The 22,975-nt window shown below is 44.7% G+C and overlaps 1 protein-coding gene across 9 annotated transcripts in view; it reads right to left on the reverse strand.

Annotated features, from left to right (window-relative positions):
* Positions 1-18,963, reverse strand: part of LOC135394549 (mucin-2-like) — a 31,371-nt gene extending 12,408 nt beyond the window's left edge. The window contains exons 1-5 of one of the 9 annotated variants that reach the window (XM_064625344.1): positions 18,756-18,963; positions 11,240-11,507; positions 6,282-7,222; positions 3,481-5,180; positions 794-1,191 (exon numbers count right to left, since the gene is read on the reverse strand). In XM_064625344.1, coding sequence (XP_064481414.1) covers positions 794-1,191; positions 3,481-5,180; positions 6,282-7,222; positions 11,240-11,459 — 3,259 coding nt within the window. In that variant the 5' untranslated portion in view covers positions 11,460-11,507; positions 18,756-18,963. Of the gene's footprint in view, positions 1-793; positions 1,192-3,480; positions 5,181-6,281; positions 7,223-11,239; positions 11,508-13,573; positions 13,744-13,883; positions 14,286-14,347; positions 14,446-14,467; positions 14,487-14,613; positions 14,734-18,120; positions 18,284-18,755 lie in introns of those variants that run through there. The other 8 variants (XM_064625343.1, XM_064625342.1, XM_064625349.1 and 5 more) reach the window with 8 other exon arrangements.
* Between the last annotated feature and the right edge of the window lie 4,012 nt (positions 18,964-22,975).

Raw genomic sequence — 22,975 nt, forward strand, 5'->3', positions numbered from 1 at the left:
AGCATGTCGTTACATCACAATCATATAATGATTTTGTACAAAACTGTGAGAAGTTTTGTGTGTGTTAACCCTGTAGTCGTTATACAGTGTATTCTGTACATTTGTTTCCCCATATATAACATAGCATATCCCCATATATAACATAGCATAACATAACGTAACATAATACAGTGTGTTCGAAAATAAGCTTTCACGATTTACAAAAAAAAAAAAAAAACACGAGTGGTAGAAGGAAGCCGCTTGTGCAGGCGGGTTTTGCGGCCAGGCGGACACAAGGTGAAATGGTGGTTGCCGCCCTTAAACTTGTAATTAACTAAACTCTGTTAATTAACTTTTTAATTATTGCAGTCAGCGGGCAAGTTTATATTGGAAATTTGGAGGCAGTCGCGTTCCAAGACTATTCCACTTTGTAGAATTTTTTTAGCTCACCCGTAGTCCAAGATATTTGCCTTCAAATTTTCCACCGAAACCGTCTAATTACAGATGCAGAACGAGAGCGCAAGGCGGCTGACCCCACCCCTTTGTGGGGCGCAGCTGTTGCGTATGGTGGTCAGGTGGGACATGGACCTTTCTGTTTAAATTTATGTTTCCTTTATGACCAAACTCAAATGCACTTGGCCCATCTCTCTCTCTTTCTCTGCCTAAGTTACTTCTGTGTCTTTTGCCACGTCACCTTTTGGGCATGCCCATGTTCATTACAGTGTGGTAGCACCCTTGGCTTAGGCGCTCCTCACTACGCCCTACATGGTTCTTCTTTACAGTACGATCCTATTAGTTTGATGCAAACACTTACCAGATACTGTCTCAATGTCGATTTCATTTGAGTTGTCCTCGTGATCCTCCTTTTCTGCACTGTTCAGTTCCTGCGCGACACACGACATCATTGCTGTTTCTTCCATCTTCAACTTTGTCGGAAGACCCGCAGATCCTTTTGAGTCATCCTGTTCTTCGTCAGCATCGCTTTGTGGAGGAGAGTTCCCGTCGCAGGAAGATTCCGAAGAGGACGAAGAGGCAGACGAGCTGGAAGACAGGGACACGGGGCTCGGACACACTGGGACGGAGTGAGGATTCGACAGCCGTGGGTGTGCCGCAGTCGATGGGCGTGTTTGAGCAACTGTACTGTGCATTGTTGGCGTTGAAACTGTCGTCATTAGGCTCGCTGTCGTGACGTGTGTAGGAGTATTCCTCGTACTGTAAAGAAGGTTCCTATGTGACTTAGGGCCATGAGAGATACACACATACATAACAGGTTCCAGTATTTTGTCAAAATGTGCAATTTGTCCGATACTTCTCTGGCCATTAAGGAAGGACCAAGTTGCACCCGTAAAATTTTTCATGAAAACTACACTTCTCACAAAAACAGATATCTCGTTGCTTTTGTACTGCCGTCGAGGTAATGGCATCTTTCATACTGCGAGGAGAAATTTTTGCGCTCTAATGGCACTTTACAGAAATCTGAAAACGTGGGATCCTATATCTTCATATAGTTCATACCAACTCACATGTAATGGGGTAGCGTAAAATATCTTAAGCAGTAAAACACTCCACACCATTATCATCACATACAGGGCGTTTCACCTAAGGCAGTGTTTCTCAAACTGCGGACCATGACCCCCAAATGGGTCCTGAGCCTTTTTCTGGGGGTCACGGAGGGTCCAAGCAGACACGCGATATGCCTTGAGCCGCACAGACCAACGTATTGCTTTGTGTGTATCAAGAAAGCAAATACATCGTCCTCATTAAAATACATGATTAAATCAATTCTTGTTAAAAAACATTAATATGCATTTTTGGTGGCTCTCTCTGTGGTTAAAGAAGCAGTCTAGAGGCACACAACTTTGTTTCTGTTTTTGGTCAGTATGGAATGTTAGGCGGCCAAAAACAGTTTTCCCACAGTTAGTCCTACCATAGCGAAATTGGGACGCCTGCAATAGCCCCCCGAATCTCCCGTGCGCGAAACACCCTCCTTCGCATTCAGGGTAGCCACGTGATGGGCGCCGCCACGCGCGTCACTATGTGACACTAGTGGTAAGGACGCTCCTCATTGGATCTGGGATCACATGATCGAGGTGAGCAACACCACGCAGGCCTGAGCGTCTGCTACCGCTTCGGAGACGCCAGGCGTTCTCCGGCTGTGTGATGTCCGAAACGGAGGACTTGAAGGCTGTCAACGACACGACCTCGATTTTTTGGGACCGCTGACACCACGGGAAGAATGAGTAGTGCAGCAAGAAATTAACTGTGTATTGTACAGCGATACCCCAGTGCTTCCCGACAGTGTGCAGCCTCTCTGACAGTTTTCACCGCACAGTTGGTTGAGTGGCTAACAGGTGGCGCCACAATATCGACATCGTCACTTGCTTTCTGTTACTGTGAGTTCTGAGACTACACAGAAGCCACGGATATATTACTCTTACGATTGCAACCATTTTGTCAGGGTGCACATATGCTTCGTTTTTTTAGAAAACGTGATAGAATAGAAGTCAACAAGGAACAGCTCGCAATGTTCGTAGCAGACGTTTTTTCCTACCAACGAATGAGGGGGCTCTCTACCACAAACGTCACACTAGAGTGGGCGATTTGAGAGAGTGGGTAGGCGATTTGGCAAATGAATTGCGCCGCAGTGAAACAACTTCGGACAAAAATATTTCGTGGGAATGCTTTTCACATAGTGTTTTACAAGATGACAGCAGCTTTTGGCCATGTTAGATACCACTTTAATGCTTGCTTAATGTCTTTTAAATAAATTACAATGTAAATGTATCTGCATCATTGAAAAACGTGAATTTTCGGAAGGCTTATAAAGGTGGGGGGCCATGGTAGGTTTGGTACTACTCAAAAAGGTCACGTACTGAAAAAGTTTGAGAAACACTGGCCTAAGGTGTCACAAAACTCTAAGTCGAGTTGTCTGAAAATTATGGAGTCAAAGGTAACTTCCACCCTGACTTGCAAGCACCTGATCCATTTTAAGTCACAAAAAAGTAAATTTTTTTAAACTGAACTCTGAAATTTGCTGAGTAAACGTAGCTTTTTTTCTTTTCGCCAGGAACAGAAAGTTCATGTCGGATTTACCAATTCCAGCACGAAATACATTCTCTGCTACAATAGTAATAGCTGGGGGGAAAAGGGAAGAAAAGAAGCAAGAACAATAATTTCCAGACAGGTGCACTTAGAATCCAGTCAAGTTCATGCAAGTGACAGAAGAAAACGAGATTCCTGATTCTGGTAAGGAAATTTTACCTTAGCTTGGGCATAATTCACAATTCAATCCAATAAATTCAATTTTGTTCTATTAAAATTTGGTCGAAGTACTGGGAGTATGTGGCAAAAGTTAAATACTATTGACCAGATAATTTTTCAGACAAGCATATTTCTTAATAGACCTTATTGACACGTTTGATGAAACATCCCATATGACCGCTTTATCCCAGTAGTACAAGAATACTGAATGTTTCAAAGTGCGATATGCATCCCACTCACTTGTCAACGATGGTTTTGGATCGCTGCCTAAGCCCAGAAGACCTCTGTGGTGACAGGTCCCACAGGTCTCCAGCAGAAGGCAGCAGTAGTGCAGAGTCTTGAAACCTTGCAGGCAGGCGAATCGGACGTCGACTCCGTGTTGTGTTCTGGATGCTGCCCGAAGCAATAGGCGACGTCGCACTCATTGAAGTCACTGGTGAAGTCGCTGTCGACGTGGCTACAGTGGGAGATCCCTTCACCACTGATGCTGCACCAGTCACGGCTGCCTTTGTTGCTGGCAACGTTTTCACAGGCGTCGTCTCCCTTGCAGGAGATTTCCCTTTTGCCTGCCTCGATGCGGAATTTGCTCTGCCCGAGTACACTTCGTATGCGAGCAATGCTTCTGAGGCAAACACCGCATCTAGATGATCAAGCTGTGGACAAATGAATGCCGGTTCTCTTTCGGCGTTGTTACCCCTGCGTGTGATCTCATTTTGCCGGCCCCACGCCAGAAGCATTTTGAGCAGGGCTTCCTGAGCGTCCGTCACAAATGAATCACGTATGATCTCGTAGTCAGACTCGGAGCCGTATGGCTTCGCTGTCACTTTGGGATTCGGGCTCAGCTTTGGAGAAGCCGTGGAAGTGTGTACTGCGGCTGTTTTCACGGGACTTGGTGTTGAACTCTGCGAACTCTGCTTGGCAACTGACTCTGGGGTTAGCTTCAACGTACTTGGTCGTAGGTTTCGACTCGTCATCGCTAAAAATGGTGTGTCCTCCTCTTCGACAGGTTCGGACTTTATTTTGACTTCGGGAGGAGAGACACTCAATTTTGGAGTCCGGCCTGGCTTGCGTGTAGGTCGATGCACCTGTGGAGTTCCAGAAGGTTTGGCTACAGGAGTAGCTGGAGATTCACTCCTACGCTCTGTGATGTGTGGCGTTGTCGATGGTTTGCGCATGGAGTAACGCCCCACGGCGGCTGCTGCTCTCGTCTGCCTCTTGGACTCTGTTTCTTTTTCTTCGAGCGCATCTCGAAAGAAAGGAGGTCGTAGCGACAGAACACCTGCTCCCTCAGGTGGAGGAGTGATGTTGGGATTCAACTTCGCTAAGTGCACTACTCTAAGTGCGGCCCTGTTCTCTAAAAAGTCATTCAACGAGTCACTCACAAACGCTGACCGAACACCCTTAGACATCTCCGTCATGTTTACGGCCACTTCTTCCTGCTTGACGGGAGTAGATATGGGCGTGTCTGCCCCAAAAGTCTTCTTTCTCCACCCCTTAATTTTTGTTATATCGTTTGTCTTCCTCGGAAGCAAGACTTGGCTGTCTACAATTTCACTGTTGAGCAATTCTGGATCATCAGCAGTAAGTGACTGACTCCACGGACACTCTTCCATGCTAGACGCCTCTTCGAACTCCCTGGAGAACTCTTCCAGATCTTCTTCGCACGAGAAGCTGTAGAAGTCTACGCCATCGATGGTGTCCACAATAGCATTACCTTCGAGGCGTCCAGACTCACGGATTCGTTCGCTTTGTCTCGTTCTGACTCTTTTTGGCTGGGCAACCACTTCAGATTTGACAATAACTGGAAGGAGCATGGGCATCTCGGGAGAATTTGGTTCGTCTTTCTTTGCGGTCACATCCTTTTCTTCCACGAGTGGCTCCAGAAGGGGCATGGGACAGTCATCGACGGAGCTGTCCACTGACACACGCCGCTGCGGAACCTGTGAGAGAATAATTGGCTGTGATGTATGTGGAAATAACTGCACATCTACAGAAACTACAACTGGGAAGTAAACCATTGCAATTACACCAAAATTACAAATTAGTGAAACAATTTTCCAACTGATGCTTTGATGGCATCAAGGAAAGTTTGCTGATCTAAAGGGTTAACTTGCGTAGCGACCTTTGTAAGAAAAAATCACACGTGTCATGTTGAATCATCACAGAAAAATGTCTTTGCTGCCTTGGTTGCTGAACAAATATGCAAATTATGTGCTCCGGTGCACAGTTAACATTGTTCACATTCCTCAGGTAAGTGACAGGCGTGTACAGCGAAAGACACAGTAAGTTTGTGTAGTCATCAAGCTGTATAATATGCACACAACACTTCCTCGTGTTTTAGGTCATTATCCCGTGGCATAAGAAACACCCTGGATGTACAGCCACTGGTCTGGCAAGAGACCAGACCACAGCACAGGATCAGGGTATGTACTTGAACTCAGTGTTGTGTTAGTACACTGCATCAAGGCTAATATGTTGCCAAGGCTAGCTTGGCTTTTGTTGCTTCTTTAGATGGGAAATGAAATTCTCCTCTGGGGGAGCTTTCACAATGAATGGTTTTTCCATTAGAATCATGTTAAATGAGCTATGTGCAAGTGGCACATCATAAGCGGCACGGGGTATTTGCACTGACCCAAGCATTAGTGGACGCATTACAGCAGACGTAACAGGAGTGCATAATGACAGATGGCTTCATGATTTGATCAAGTTCAATCAACAACTTTGATCTGGATTGGTCGTTTCAGTGCTTTGCGAAACAAAATACCCGAAACTGCCGACACTAACATCAGGCAGCAAAACTGCTGGCAATAGAATTCATTCGAATAGTTTGTTGTGACTATGTGCACTATAAGGAACAGCAGCAGCAGCAGTTTCTACGCTTCGATTTAGGTCCAGAATGGCACTTTAAAAGCCATGCAAAGACACAATAACTCTCTTTTTCAACACGGTTTCACACAAAGTTTTATTCTGTCTGGTATATTATCACAATTTATAGTATTTGCCAACAAAATGCCTATCTGCACCACTATCTTCTTCCTTACCTGCATGCTGCTGTCAGACTTCTTTGATCCAACATCTGGAACGTCCTCCACAAGTTCCAAGGACCTCTTCCGCCCGGCCCTCTGCGGGCGCGGTGGAGGATCCTTTGATACCTTTGGTGCTAACACTTTCCCAGGTTCCCTCTTGGATGGTGTCCTTGATTTCACTTCCTCCTTCAGTAAATTCACTTGCCTCCACACAGTTCCCAGCTTTGATTCCAGACTGTCAGGCAGCAACTGTAACTTAGCTGCACACTTCGGTCGCTTTGCTGCTGTGGTCTTCAGCGGGGTTTGAGGCGAGCCTTGCCTTTTGTGGGACAGGGCTTGTTCCTTTGCTTTCTCTTTGGAGCCTCTTGCTTCCTCAAAGGACAACTTCCTTTGCACCTTCCTCGGCACCCGGCCAAGTTGCGGAGTGGCCGACAGTTTCCCGGAGCACCCCAGACCTTTCGCCACTTGCTGCAACGCAGGCTTTACATTCGAACTCTCTGGTAGCCTAGACACTATTTTAACCGCTTTCTGATTCGATTCGAGATACGCTTCCGATTTTGTAGGCGTCCTTTTTAGCGCCACATTTTTCCCTATGCCCGATACGGTGTTTGCAGTTTCACATTCTGCTAGAGATGACTCGCATCTTTTCGCGCTGTTGCCCCTGGCTGTTGACGAGCATTTTGGGGAGAGAATTTTTACTCTGACGACGGTCGGGGGGGCACCCCTTTTGACGGCAGTATTTTTTGATGGAAGCGTTAACGGTGCTTCTAGATTTGTCACTTGTGATGCACTGTCACTTGTAGTTCCAGGAGACGGCAACGAAGCATGCACTGCTGACCTGGATGTGGCTGCGCACTCCGGAGTGTCAGCTTTCCTTAGGTGTTCAACAGCTGGTCTCTTCGTAGTGGCTCGTACATGACAAGACTGTGCGGCGCTGTGCTGTTCTACGGGAGTCTCTGTAAGACACAACCCAATGATTGATACGGCGCAGCACGCAGTCAAGTTACAAGTGCAACAAAACAATGCCCTATGCATTCCGTGCTTCCTCATGCTTAGTCACTGCAATATTAGAAATTTTGGACAGGTAAAAAAAATTGTTTGCTGAATTATCTTACCTTTAATTGTTATTGCGCATAAAACAAAAGCTGGTTTCAGATACTTCAGCAGGGTAGTCACTCACACGGAAAGGGAGGGGAATTTCTCTGTGTACACAGAGAAAGCAAGTATTATAGCGGCTCATTTGCTCACATTTAATATGACTACGCCGAGCATTGTCAAAAAACACAAACCGACAAACGGGTGGTCAACACAGTGCAGCCTTGTGCTGTACTAGCTCAGTCATTACATCAAAGGTAGGTGTTACTTCACTGGTTTCATTGCTAAATACTTTCAATTTTCCACTTTCCCTAAAAAACAGTATAAAGCTGTACTTGAGAGAATGGTATCTAATGAGCTTCACTAAGAAAAAATAAATAAAAATTTCCTTTTATATTCTCTGTTTTTCCCTTTGAAAGTTCACCACATTCACTACATTAAAGTGTGCTCCTTTCTGTTCTGACTTTTACACGTGCTACTGTATAAGTCGAGGATGGCAAACCTAACTCAACTAGGTGGCAAAAACTGAGTGCAATGTGAGCCCTCTCCTAGCGTGCCCCATCTGTAAAAAGCACACAACCGTCAGCATTTTGTTATTCTCAACTTTTGTGTGCTGGTGTCTTTTGCTTTGATCTGGCACGAAAGAGTGCCGGGAACATGCAATATGACTAGGCCCTTTAGTACACAAGCTACGCTGGCTGGGAGGTCCTGCAGCAAACTAGAGTTAGTGCCTTCGTTTTTGTCACTTTCAAAGACATAATATATCATGTTTGACTAGAGACATCTTCATACAGTTCAGATATGCATGAGTACAGAGTCCTTTTACTGACAATAGCTGAAAATGGAGCACGACAGGTTCGTGGATTTACGAGATAATAGTTTTTGCATGTCAGTGAAAACTATTCCATTTGCATAATGCCTCGGTTGGCCCACACTGGTTCATAAAGGCTCTTGTTTCATGTACACAGATATTCAAAGGAAAATGTCTCTTTTTTTATAGGGTTGGTGTATTATATATCCTTTCGATTCCGGCATATCTATGCTCTACACAAAATTACGCTGATCACTTTCTTTGAATAAATGGCATGCTTTGACGTGTGAAGGACTACAGTGCTTTTGGCTGCTTAGGTGACATCCTAAAGGTGTCAAGTCACAAAAGACACCATTAGGAATGACCGAACCACCATTTTTGTGATCGCAAGATTTTTTTGACAACTGCATTGAAATTACAAGCTTTTCGTCAGCCATGCTCTTACATGCTTATTAATGGAGCATTAAATTTGTTCCTACAAACATAATAAGCTTCAAGAGGGCAGACGTTATGTCCCCTTTTTTATGCTTTGCATTGCCCATGCACTTCGTATACATACACAAGCTGGTGTGTGTTACGCCTTCCTTTCTTTGCAGGTGATAACGTGCATAGATCCACTACGGTGCCCCAGTGATATTATTGTAAATTATGATAAAATAAATTTTTTTCAAAATGTACATATTACTTTGACATCAATAACATTTCAGCTTGATCAAGTTTGACTTCTTTATGGTTTCAGTTTGGCTTCCAGCCTTAGCTTTAGCTTATAGGCAGTGCAGCACCTGACCTTAGGCTGGCTTTGGCCAAGCAAAGGGATCTGCAAAAAGAAATTAGATCGCGAGAAATAGAGTAAAAACCAACGTTTCCTTTTTGTTCTAAATGTGCCTGATATGTGGAGCGTACATGCACATTTCCACCTGACTTCAGTGCAAAGCGATAAGCGAAGAAACAGAACAGGAACAAATAGAGCTACAGCCTAGTCAGGCCACACAGCAAAACTTTCTTCCATGGCACAGGCCATCTGATCCCAAAGAAGTAAGCAACTCCGATCGAGCATCCTCGCACCATAATTGCAACTGTCACAGCATGCCACAAATGTTGCCTGGCACGTCTCGCACCAAATGCTGCAATGCGCAAGTGACAATTAATATTCTTTTCAACTGTACCCAACAGCCTCACAACATAATATTAGGGAACCATAACATGGCACCAAATCAAGGTGCACTGCAAACACACATGCCAGCAGCAAAGTGAAGTGTTAGGAAATGAGATGAATGAACCAGGGGATAATGTGTTAGCACAGTAACTTTCGAGCTATGTCAAACATACTGCACAAGCGACACATTTATGTCTTGAATGTGCACATGCTTCTGTAAAGGCCAGTGTGTAGACTAGGGGGTTACACAAGGGCTCTGTGTTTGTCAGTGAAAATAAACTGTGAGAAATGCCAACTGAGAGGATTAAATCCAGAAATTTGGATCTCTGGATATGTTATGCCATTTGTCTCAAGCTGCTTCATAGATAACAGGATGTTCCCACACAGGGGCAGATTTAAGGGTCTGTCATGGGGGGGGGGGGGGGGGGGGGGGGGGGGGTCGTAAGAAAATTTCGTGCTTTGCGGCACAGCATCATCCAGGAGATAGGGTTTTCACATAGGGAACACACGCCCCCCCCCCCCCCCCTTAAATCTGCCCCTGTTCCCACATATATGGGTGTTCAAAGAGAAAGTGCCATTTCATTTTTAAAAATAGGCCACATCACATAAAAATTCACAACCTCCTGGGTGACATGTTTAAAAGTTTGTGCCACACACTATGGCAGTTTGCATTCATGTCACACATTAGCTAGGCTAATTTTGTCAAAGTGACTCTCACCAAAATTTCAGCAAGTGCGTTTCGGGGAGTGACGGATCTTCGGGTGTGTATTTTCTGTGTAGGTCTTATAAAAGCCCTGAAATTCTGATTTCAATAATGCGTTATGGCCATAAGTAGTATAGGGGTACCTTTTGTTGGTAACTTTTAACTTAACTCACTACTTTTGAGTTCCAGTAACTTCTTGAGGAACTCGTTCTTTTTTTTAGGTAACTTTATTGAAGTATTGAAGTTCCCTTTGTTCAATTGCAGTTGACAAATAACACGAGCCGCGTCCTCCCTCTTTCATGAGAGGGCAGCCATGTCCATGCTTACTGAACGTCCTAAGTGCACCTGACTACATTTTATTGTTGTTGCACGGTGAATGCTACAAATACTCAGGTGACGTTTATCATACCAACGAGCAGTGTTCCTATAATGGTGGAGCACACTGTGGAGCTAGATTAACTGCTACGCTTGGACCACGTTCCATGAAGTATGCACAGAGGATGACAACTAATCTAACCTAAAGTTCCGATGACTGCTTTGTGCTCTGCTGAAAAAAAAAAAGTTTTTATTAAGGCATCAAAATCCTCAAACACCAACCTAAGGGAGCATGTAAAGGTACAGCTTCTTTCGTTATATCTATAACTAGGATGATTTTGATGTATCTTGCACCACCCACTGTGATATCAAGACATGGATTAATTACATAAAGGTCAAAAACTAAAAAGTGCATATTATGGAGTAAGTAAGTAGCTCGTTACTTTTCCAAAGCAACTTGGGAACTTCGCAATTAGTAACTTCTTGAGAAACTATGTTACATTTTTTACAGAGTAGCTTAATTTGTAACAAGTTCCTTTTGTCAAGTAACTTCCTCATCTGTGCCCGTAAGTTTCCAAATTCATGAAGAAAAGTGTTACTATTGCTAGCTAGCTTTCAAGTTAATTTAGCAAAATTAGCCTAATTAATGTGTGACACGTATGCAAACTACAATGGTATGTGGCAGAAATTTTGTTTGCACCACCCACACTGTGGGAAATCTTTGTCCTGCAACCTATTTTTGAGAAATAAACGACACTTTTTTGCCAAACACCCTGTCTTCTTCTTCTTTTTTTTTCACTTTCAAATTCCCACCGCAGAATCCTCGAACCCCAGCAATGCCATGACAAGCCTTTCCGATTTTCTCCATTTTTGTTTGTTTGGTCTTCACACACCTTTCCGAAGGCACACGACTACCGGCTTTGAGGTGGCAATGTGTCCAAGAGGTCGCCAGGCAGCAGGAGGCTCCCACTGGCAAAGTTCAGGCTTTAGAGCTGTCAGTGCGGAAGGCTTCTTATTAAAGCTCCAGCTTGTCTGGTTGGTTCCCAATACGGCTATCTGGCTGTTATTCTGCCTGCTAGACGGTGTATCGTTGCAAAGGAGCGTAGAGTGCATTGCTTGCGGGCCACAGCACTGTAGCTGCCAGCACCACCACGTTTACACCTGGACAGCAAGAATTGCAAAGTTCAACAAATGGGGCAAGCGAGGTGGTACAATGAACTTGCGGGTAACACTCTCCTCAAGTGCAAGGAGAGAAACTGAGACAAGCAAAAAGGGGCAGGACTTAAATTACCGAGGAAGATTTTATTCGAAGCACACAAGGGTTTATGATCCTTAACCAAAACGTGTCTATCGTATGTTTTTTGGTCTGTGTGATGGCAGGCAGGCGAAAATTGTTCAGATTCCAAAGGACGTTAGCATCATGTAATGCATGTTTATTGTTCTTGCGATCACCAACATATGGCTTGAGAACGGCATTAATAGCAGTCATGGCTTTATCGCAAAAGAAGACAGTGGGTAAAATATAGAATATTGAGAGTTATCTATTCGTAATAAGGTCTCCTGGTGTGTGATATAGTATGTTATTTTACCAAAACTTTGCCAGGAAGCCTGTGAAACAAAGGAAAGGGCATCCACATTGAACGCAGCACGAAACTTGGCCACACATTTCTTAGAGATGGTTGTTTGTACACCACACTTGTTGGAGGAAAGCAAGATGACACCTTGCCTACTGGCAACATCAACACGTGCTGGTCTGACTGCAAATTTCGTGCCATTTCCCAACAGGTTGAGGGACGTCGGACAAGTTCAGGAGGAGTGACGTCTTTGCGAGAGCTTGTTTGTTCATTTTTCTTTGGTTGTAGGTGATACATGTAACCTTTCAGCAGCTTGAAATTCGATTGGCTTAGACGATCCCAGTTTTTAAAAACTAGTGTGTCCTGAAAACTTGTACTTCGGGTAACAGACCAAGTGCTTGAGTCTCGCTCCTTTGTGCTTTCCCCATTTTGCTTCTCATGCCAGGGGCTAATCCAGAAAGGGGGGGGGGCAATCTCCTCCTTCAATCATCAGGTTTTATATTAGGTTTCCCCCCTCCCCCGCAACGCGCTCCAATGTACGAGCACGGATTTATATTTCGGCAAGTACGACACATAGAAAAATAATTCCCTTTTCCTCAATACTTTAGTGTGCAATATAATGTGTGTATAATGTAAAAAAACCACATCATTCAATGTGTCACAACCCCTTTGTAAGAAACATCTGTGGTGACAACAGTAACTCAACCAATATTAGTGGTCACTAATATATGTCCACTGGGCTAAGTAACACCACTAATAGAGCAACCTTGTACTGTGGATAGAGATATACATTCAAGGGTTACCCAGCTCAATTGTAAGCCACATCTCATAAGCAAAATTACAAAGTTTAGCCTGCTATAAATTTACGAACGGCTAAAACACTCTGGCCCGGTTTCATGCATGCTTTCCTTGAGGACCACTTTTTCAAGAAAAGAAAAAAATACAGCATACAGACAACAACACATTAATATTTTGTCCTCGACAATCAACACAATATTTCGTTATCTCCATGTGGAAGGCAGTTTGTATGTGTAACAAGAATCCTGTCCCAATAGGGGCACTCATCGCACATTACCTAAGGCAGTACTGTACTGGCTAGCATGGTCTGATACTAGGTACTCTCTATTTTGTCAATATTTGATCAATGAACTGTATAACCTATTTTCCCCTCCCCATCAAAGTCAATTTATGCACTTGGTGTACCTTGTCACACAGTGACTCGTTGCTAGTACTGTATTCTATGAAAAAAAAGGAAAAAAACAGCACTGTTTTTTTTTAACCCTTTTAAGTGAGGCATTAATGACATTAAGAGATTGTCTCAAATCCATAGTAGGAAAGGGTTACTTAATTTCACTTCGACATGGTGAATGGTAGGAATGTGAAATGAAAACTTTGTTGTGTCTTCGTTGTTACACTGAGGTCATAAGAACAGCTTCTATTATCAATAACAGTCATTTGTAGTTCACGAACTAGAAGGCACGCGGTAGTTTGTCTAAGTAAGACATTGCACGACCTTGTGCAACGTTTGCCGACATTAAATGTTCTGCACTGAAAGTCATTGTTGTTTCATGACCGTTAAAGACCAACGAAGGAAATCTTCGATATTGATGTCTCACGTTTAAAAACCATAAATGCGGATTCTCGAGGACCTACCATGGAGTCCTTGCAAAGGCGGTAACCATATGCCCCAGATACATGCACGCGACTTGCGTATTTTCAACAACAGATCCGTTGGCGTGAACGCTTCGTCGAGACTTGTTGCTAGGACAACTCAGCAAGACATCGCGTTCAATCTGCCAACGCATACGGCCACGTGCAAGAACTGCGCATTATGGCTGACGTTAACCCTGACCTGCTGAATGTCTGCTGCTGAACGATCATGTTTCCAAAACAAAACACACCGTATATCTTATGTAGCACAACGTATTCTGAGCAACAATTCGATAACCTTCCAGGAAATCACCTTGGAACACCATGAGGGACACGCGGTGCAACATCACAGCTGTTCTCACTAGCACTAGTCGGCAACTTCGCTTGCGTGGGCGCGTCTTTCACAACACCAGTGAAAACCGACTTCACGATGCAATTTATGGTATAATCGAGTCCGGATACCCCTCACGTAGTGTGCCTGCCTCAGTCTCCGAACACTACTCCAGTGCCATTCCCCCGATATTTGGACCTTTCGTCCTTGTACGGCAAATCGTGTTCACAATCACGCAAACAGTACGCAACATCGACCAGAAAGGGATGCAAACATGCAAGCACTTCGCACGGATCAGCAGCTGTAAACACACTTTAAAGCGATTCATATTTTACGAAGTATCACATGCAGCGCTAAGCACCGGACCCCAGTCTAGATACGCGTTCAACGGGGGATATCACAAACTTCGCTCCACGCGTTCCTGCGATAACTTTCACGTCACCTACCCTTGACCGTCCACCAGGCGACTCCACCAAAATAAGAAGAGAAACGACATCAGCGACAAAGAAAATACGCGATACACACCACATCCCGCTCAGAAGAAAGGGACGAATGAGACAGCATACCCTCGCGTTGTAAACACTACGGCGGGCACCGTTAGGCCTAATTTCAAAGCTCGACCGATCGCTGTTCGGCGGCTCTTGCGCTCAAATCGCAGAGAAACGACGAACAACGGCGGTCAGACAACGTCGCCGACTGATTCGGAACTCACCTCAAGTCATTTCCATCGCATGATGCTTGAGCATATTCGCGAGAAATCCAAAAACGGCGGGAGTAAAAACACACACTACACCACACACATTCCCGCGCCGCACAGCTCCGTGAACGGGTCCAATGCGTACAATGAGAGAAAGCCCCAAGTGCGATACGGGCAATGGTTTACACGTGTTTTGACGTGTCAAGTAATGGAATAATTGTGGGTTTCTTTCAAATGGTCGGCCTTTGGGGAATCGTGAGCTTCTCAATGAAATGAAGAGAGATTCGTATTGGACACGCGGTTGGTCGTTCAGAAAACGGAACATCTGAGGCGTGTTCCATGCTCGCCGAAAGGCTTAGCGATAGCGCGTTTGTAAGAGTTGTTGTAACCAGCGCTGCTGATGTTGTTCGCAAACATAAAACAATATCAATTTAGTTCAGGTCGCATAACTGACATTTAAGATACACGCTTGTAGTGTGAAGGAGTAGCAACGGAGTGTGAAGGTGTCACTCCACCGGTGTCAATATACCATACCAGATGCGACAAGTACAAGGAGATAACGTCAACAGTACATCGTTTCGTTGAGATATCATTCGCCAAAAGCAGCAAATGCGTGTAGCACGGAAGGGTGGCAACGTACAAATGCAAATGCGGCAACAAAGGAGTGAAGTTAAGGAGCTGTACTGGTAAATGTAGTAGGACGTTGATTAGTCATAGGAACTCGATGAAAACAGAGAATGAAGTCATGCGCAATCCATATTAGCTAGTAAATGTGCTTTCTTTGAAGTTCGGAGGCAAGGATGCTAATCTGGGGTGGTGGCAGTGGCGTACGTCGGCGCTGCCTGATGCATTGCGGTTCTTAAAAAATTGTCTAGGAAACTGCAACTGGTACTCCACGTCTAGTTGTATCCGCATTTGAATTTCAATTTCGAAAATTAAACATTTTTGATGGTCCACCGAATTTTCGTGGACTGGGTTCTTCCAGCAATGTGATACCATCTTCACAAATTTTATAGTTGGCTTTCTGGACCGTAGCGAGAGACAAACATTGCCACACACTTTGATTGGGTGGCTGTATTTGCACGTGTGAGTCATCCGCTTCTTCACTGTGGAGCTCATCCACGAATTGGCCTCCGTCCGTCCATGCCACTTCATCAGAAGACACCGGGTAGAGTTCATATTTCGTTGCAGCCCTGCGTATGGCTCCTCAACATGGTGCAAACAATTGCACATAAGCCTAACCTTCGTTATCCCGTCACATTTACGTAATCAATCTTTAGCACTTTACCTGTAAAGTTTACGTTATCAGCATTTAATTACGGCCGCATTGGCACTTTTTTATTCCGTTACCACAGTACCCCTTGGTGACACGACTGCTGCTGCAGCCTCCAGGGTTTCTTACATAAAACTTAACTTTCTTAAGCGCAACTTCTTGCATGGAGTGTTTCACTTCCCTACTATGTCCGTGCATTCACACGAGCGACGTTTTCACTGAAGGTTCTAGCGGAAGAAAACGCGAAAACACTGCTCACGGAGCCGAAGTTCCGACCCATATTATGTTGAGCATTCACACGGTGCCGGAATATCGGGAGCGGCGTGCGCACTTAGCAGACGACACTTAATAGAAGACACCGACAGCGTCTTTTCCTGTCGTCTGCTATTGGAATATCTTGTGGCTGTGTCGAAGCATATTCCTCACGGTCAGCAGTGTACGTGAAGACACGACGTTGACAGCTCACGTGACTGCAGGAAGCTATGCCGTTTTTCGCATCTTCCGCTGTAGTGTATTCTGCGGAATGTCGCTCGAGTGAATGCACAGTGTCTTGCAACCCTTCAAGACCTATCTGTAGTGTTTGTGAACTGCATCCCGTGTAACCCATGAGACTCTCACCTACGTTACGGCTCTCGCAATAACTGCACTCGCATGTGAATATGTGAAAAACATGTAAAGCAGTGACTGCAGACAAAGGTGTTAAACGTACCTCACACTGAATTTGCATAACAATGAAGAAAAAAATATGAAGTGTAAATAATCAAAATACGGAGATATCCGAAGCCGAATGAATGATTTTTTCACGCCCGGAATAAACAAAAAAGAGAACAGGGTATGGGGGAAGTCATGATTGGCGTCCGTCTTAGAATGCGTTCACGAAACGACATGAATAGACGTTGGGAGATTTTCACCTTCCTTAGGAAACAGAAGAGAGCACTTTTTTTTTTTTTTTTCGTTCGAATTCTTCGTCAACACAAAAATGTGTAATTGAAAGGTCCTGTCCAATGTATCTGTGTCCTACCAAAACGCTATTTATAAATGCGTTATTTATGTGCTATCAATAAACGCCTACATCAATACTGAGTACCTCCAATCAACGTTGCTTCCATTTCGCTTATCCACATGGCGTCGCACGCAGGGAGCGCTGCAGTCACAAGCGCCGCCTTGTTGTATGTCCTGACTGACCACTCGACTGACTGACGATCTTGCCATTCTGACCTTCACCATCATTACGTTCACCGTTCATCTGATGTTCCTAAGTCGTTGTACTATGTGGATGTTATCTCTAGAATATCCCACTAATTTTCATATTCTAAATAGCACGTGGTAGCGAACGAAAACCGAAACCGAACAACGTCAGATCGACATCGTGGCTGCAGCGCCCTCTAGAGAGGTAACGTGTTTACTTTTTTTGTTGTTGTAATAATGACAATTAATTAATTGTATCTCCAGGGAATGCACAACGGCGACAGTGTACTCCAAATGCGAATCAAGTACCGACTTTGAAAGGTACTTCAAAACCATTCAAAACTTTCGGCGCCATTGAAAATTTGTCAGCTTTCACTCTTGCAAATTTTCACCTGCTCGCGATTTTTATTCTCACAGTGCTGAGAAACTGGAGGCCTATGACGTCATCTGATCCTTCGTCAGGCTTATGTACGTTACATGACCATAACCTCTGTCGGTCCTCGACGTATCACAGTTGTAATGTTTGTAGCACATACTAGCCAGGTCACGTGAAATTCGTTCCAAATCTCGAATTTTGTGGTGTAATACGTGTGCGCATCGCCCTCACACGCCTCGTGCACATATCCGCACATTGAACAAGCGTTCGTTAACATTAAAAGCAACCGAAGTTCTTTTTAAAATACTCTCCCTGATCCACTACCGTCGGGTGAGTTCCAATATCTAGCATGCAAGCGCAACATAAATTCATCCGTATCGGAAGGCCAAACGCCGCCGTTCCTCTAACTTATTACCGCCGCTTTCACTTCTCTTCGAAAGGCACTTTCACCGCACATTCTAATTATATAAACCTCCCTGCATACGCCCTATTTACTTTAGATGTAGAAATATGAAACACTCTGATAGCCATATAGCGTAAGATAACTGAATGCCGAATTTCATATACATCTGTACGGTTGCTACAGTAAACGGCACAAAACGAGTTTAACCTCATCCAATGACGCTGACATACTCTACGTGCGTTAGCAAACATGATACACTAAGTTTACAAACATGCTTCTTACTCAAGTCGTAAAGGGTTCCTACGTCGTATTCCGACAAAGCTAGTGTTGTAGCACTTTCACAGTTTATCGTTCATAACGCTGTGCGTCATAACATTCTTTGAAAACGTTCTAGTTGCAACACGCCGTAGCACGCTACGCCATTCTCATACAAAGGTGAACACGCCCGCCGGTAGACGTCGCCATCTTCGTTCCCCTGCAGAGCAATGCGGATAAACCAGATAAACGTTGACCGCACTCTAAAGCGATTCAGGGTGTCCTGCTGCACTAAGCCTAACATAATGACGCAGTAAAAGCGTTTTAAACTGCCCTTGCAACGACTAATTATAAGCTGAGAATGGTCAGAAAAAGGTATTCTATAGACTTATGCGCCGCAGAAATATATATATGGCGTCGACAACGGAGATTTCGTGCAAAAACGTTGCCGGAAAGACCTAGCATCCTGGGCACCGCGTTTCTTGAAGGCAAGCTCGTAACGTCGACTGATCCTTTGTTCGCGAACGAGAGACGCGTTATTTTACGTTCGCCGCATCAGTGTCGAGAACACAAACCGTTCGAGGTCAGATTTAGCGGCTCGCTTTCTCTGCGTGGTTAAGTATTCGGGCAGAAACGCAGAAGACACGAGGAAAGAAACTTACTCTGGTCTCAAGTGCCCCGTAGGTCTTGACTTGGGAAAAGGAGCACTGTATTGCGCCGAAAGCGAATACTTCCGAAAAATATCACGTGTCCCGTTTCTTTATGCAACAATAAAACACGTTATCGAAGGAGAATAAATTTGTACATGTGAGTCGGAACTTGAAGCGATGTGGTCTCTGCTCGTGATCAACAGATGCAGATGGTGATTTGGATCTCTGTCGCTGCAGCGACTAAACGCTGGCCACGTTCCGCGACTTGTGCATGCAAATATTTGATTGGTGGGATGGTATCTCGGCAAAAGGCCTAGCGTTGTACTAGTTGTGCTGTAGTCGTAGTTTGGCTGCCCGCTACTGGCCGTGTTCGCGAATTACGAAATGTTTGAAAGCATGTAGTACATGTGACACGTGGAGAATGAGAGGCTCGAAGTGGAAACATATGTTCGGCTTTGACTTGCACTCACGCCTTACTTAGGCAAAACATCGCCGTGACATATACATATACGTCATCGGCTGCTCAGGAACAGGTAAGCAAATAAGAAAAACGGAGTACTTAGCTCGTAATATGTCTTATGTTGTGTAGTATATAAGCATAAGCGCGCATTACGTTTCACAATTAAACATGGAGACATCGGGTTTTCCTCCAGTTCATGCCGGCCTTCTGTTTATTGTATTTGAACAGTTGCAGAAATACGAAGTTGGATAAAATTACTATACTATGCAGGGGCATATGTACTTAAATGCGTTGGGCAGATTGCCCCTCTTCGGTTTTCTGTTTCTTTGCTGCTATTAGTCTTGGGTAGTAACTAAGTTGCAAGTAACATCTAACTGTAACTATAGTTACTTTTTGCAGTAACTATAGTTACATTAACTAGTTATTTTTCTACAAAAGTACCTGTAACAAGTTACCGCTTTTGGTTAAAGTAACTGTAAAATGTAACTTTAACTCAGTCCAATGGTTCTCAACCTATGTTATTCGAGAGAACCCATGATCGTGCCAGCGCGACCTCAAGGAACCCACTACACTGGGCCAACTGTGTAGAAATGGGTGAGGCGAGCTATATAGATGTCGTACAAGTATAAAATTATTTATTGCGTTTAACTAATTATTTAATCGTTTAATTATAATTTATTTAATTGTTTATTGTTTAGTCGCAAGATGTCGCTTGATGTTCGCCGGATTCATTCAGCTGTTTCACAACACGTCCCCGCAGATAACGCTTTGTCACTGATATGCTTGTAGACCCATGTAGGCAGAAGAATAGTTCCGAGTTTCCAAGTGCCTGTAATGCTTTCGAAACACAAGAGAAAAGCCGTGGTGTGGAGAAATTGTCGGGTTGAGCCAACCGGATGAAGATGACAGCTGCTGCCTTCTCTTTGTCGTCAGCCGCGGCAACCTGGTCCTGCAGTCCCAATGGCCAAACGTCGAGCACGGTCCGACAACAAGGCTGTCCGAAAGCTAGCCTTGGTAGGGGTTCAAGTTATACACTCGCAGGTGTTGCACAGTAACCTGTTCGCGGAACCTCGGTTCAAGGCTCCAGAAACCTCTGGGTTCCGCGGAACTCCGGATGAGAAACGCTGAGTTACACAGATATGTAAACAGACAAGGTACAAAAAACGCCGTCATGACCACGAAGGAGGTTGTCAGAATAAAATTCGAAGGGTTATAGTCGTGTTCAACATAAAAGGGAAATAAATCTAGTCCGTCCGCTCTCAAAATATTACTGCGCCGCAGAGAGGATAGCTGGATAGCTGGATGCAGAGAGGGCGCGCTCTGTCCCTGCGCCAGATAATGTAATCCATCATACTCACTCTGCTTCCGTATTGGCTGCATAGGTGGGCATTTTGGTGAAACATCACTCGCCCTCACCCTCACGGCCCTCACAGGCACATGCCCACACTCGCCCTCACCCTCACCGCCCTCACGAGCACATGCCCTCGCTCGCCCTCACCCTCACGGCCCTCATGGGCACATGCCCTCACTCACCCTCTCCCTCACGGCCCTCACGGGCACATGCCCTCACTCGCCCTCACCCCCACGGCACTCACAAACGTAAGCCCTCACCCATGAGTGTCTTACCCTTATCTCTCATGTGAGTGCAATCATGAGGTCTGAGGGGCGCCAGGTCTGTGTGAGTGAAGTCACTCATGAGGCCTGAGGGGTGTGAGGTCAGTATGAAGGCATTCAGAAATGAGGTCAAATGACGAATACCAGACGTGCGCAAATTATGAAGGCATTGATGATACGGCTCCAGCGACACAACTACCTACTGTGTGCACCTTAAAGGGCTGGTGTGCATGTATTTAGCGATTTCGTCTACGTCGTGCTGGGAACACAGCAAAGCGTCCTGGGGAGCGATTCTCAACTATTCGTTACTCCGTACCGCGCGATAAGTGCATGTATGGGATTCGTTGTGATTCGTCACGAGCTTTCGCGTGATGAGCAGTAGTGTCGTTCCTTTGAAATCACAGCCTAGTGGAACAGTTTTAATGTGCCGCCACATGACATTTGGAGCGCGCCAATTCCAAATAATAACGATAACGAACGGTATCTTCGGTATAAGGGCCCTCATGAGTGAGTTCGCCCAGCTATGATTGGCTGTTAAGACTGGGCGTATGACACTATACGCTGCAGCAGAAAGTGCGCTCCCCTAGTGATGTCACCAACGTAGAGTAGTAGTACTCTATCAACGTTGGATGGCGCAGGGTGGCGCTGCAGTATTTCTCCTGGCGCGCTAGTGCGTCTCCTTATCTCCAACGGCGTATGTATTTGACGGACTAGGTTTCTTTTCCTTCTTAAGTTGAACACGACGTTTTAATGACAAGCTTTCGTGCAGAATATGCTGCAGGCTGGTGAAGTGCAGATACTGTGTGAAAGCTTAACCGTCTCAATTTTATTCTGACTTGCTCAGGTATAACAGTATTCTCTACGCGCCAGTTCCTTAGCGTCGTTTCGTCGAGGCTTAAAATTCCTTGCTGTTTTTCCCAACCAGAAATTCCACAAATTTTGTCATGTCATACGCATCCAGGATGGCCTTAGACAAACTCCCACCGTGCTGTCAAGGCCCATGGGACATCCTCTGTTTATAATACGCTATGACTATATGCTTGGACAAGTGCTAGAACAGTGCCACAAAAGTTTTTGAGAGTATATACGCTTATTCGGCTTTTTTTTTCTTAAAAGGTAACTGTAAAGTAACTAAGTTAGTTTAACGTGGTAACTGTAACTTTTTAAATTATGTGCTAGCGCCGTGAAGCAACTGTGGCAATGAACAGCGTACAGACGTGGACAGATGGAGAGAGGACAGCAAGAAGGAGTGAGGGGGAGTTAGTGTGCGTCCTTGGCTGACTTCAGGGGGAATTGTGCCGACATTCATCTGGGAAAACCTCAGACAGCACAGCCGGTGACAGGATTCGAACCCGTGTCACCGCCCAGTCTCGGCGTGGAAAGCGATCATCCTAACCACTATGCCACGGGAGATGGCAGCTGTAACTATTGTTGTAACTATTGTCACATTTCAAAACGAGTAACTACAGTTACTCGTTACAGTTACAGTTACTATTTTTGTAGGTTAACTGTACCTGTAACTTATAGTTATTTCTTTTAAGTAACTTGCCCATTAGTCTATGACTGACTGGTTTTGACTGACTCTTTCGTTTAGTTTCAGCCAGCGATGGCGGTCTGCGGAGGCACTGCGATACGAGTGACTTTCCATATCTGCATTTTGCCTTTTAGGCACTTCCAGATGTAAATTGATTTTTGACTTCGTTTAGATTGGTTTCATTTCATATACATGGAAATGAGGGAGTCAGATCCCAAAAAGGTCTGGGCACGACGAGGCGCACCAACCTTAACAGTGTGCTAGTGCTTGCGGAAACGGGGTCCGGAAAAACTGAAATATTTTCGAAATTGTCCAAAATTTCAACTGGAAATAAATACAAAATTTTGGCAAAATATAGTGCGACGAGGTCAAAATTGCGAGTCTAGTCGTTCTAGTCAAGTACTTCTCTTATTATAACTATTCTATTGTACCCTGTATGTTGCATGTGCGAACAAACAAAATATATTCCACTTTTTATTCGTATAGTATGGCGAACGATCGTACTGTTATGAATCTTACACACTGACAGTTTATCTCCATCCCTCACATCTTATCCCATCTCTCCATATCCTCTCTCTTATCTCTCTCTCTCTTTTCAAACCTTCCTCAAAAGAAAGCGCGAGG

This window comes from Ornithodoros turicata, chromosome 5, assembly GCF_037126465.1.
Source record: "Ornithodoros turicata isolate Travis chromosome 5, ASM3712646v1, whole genome shotgun sequence".
Lineage (NCBI taxonomy): Eukaryota > Metazoa > Arthropoda > Arachnida > Ixodida > Argasidae > Ornithodoros > Ornithodoros turicata.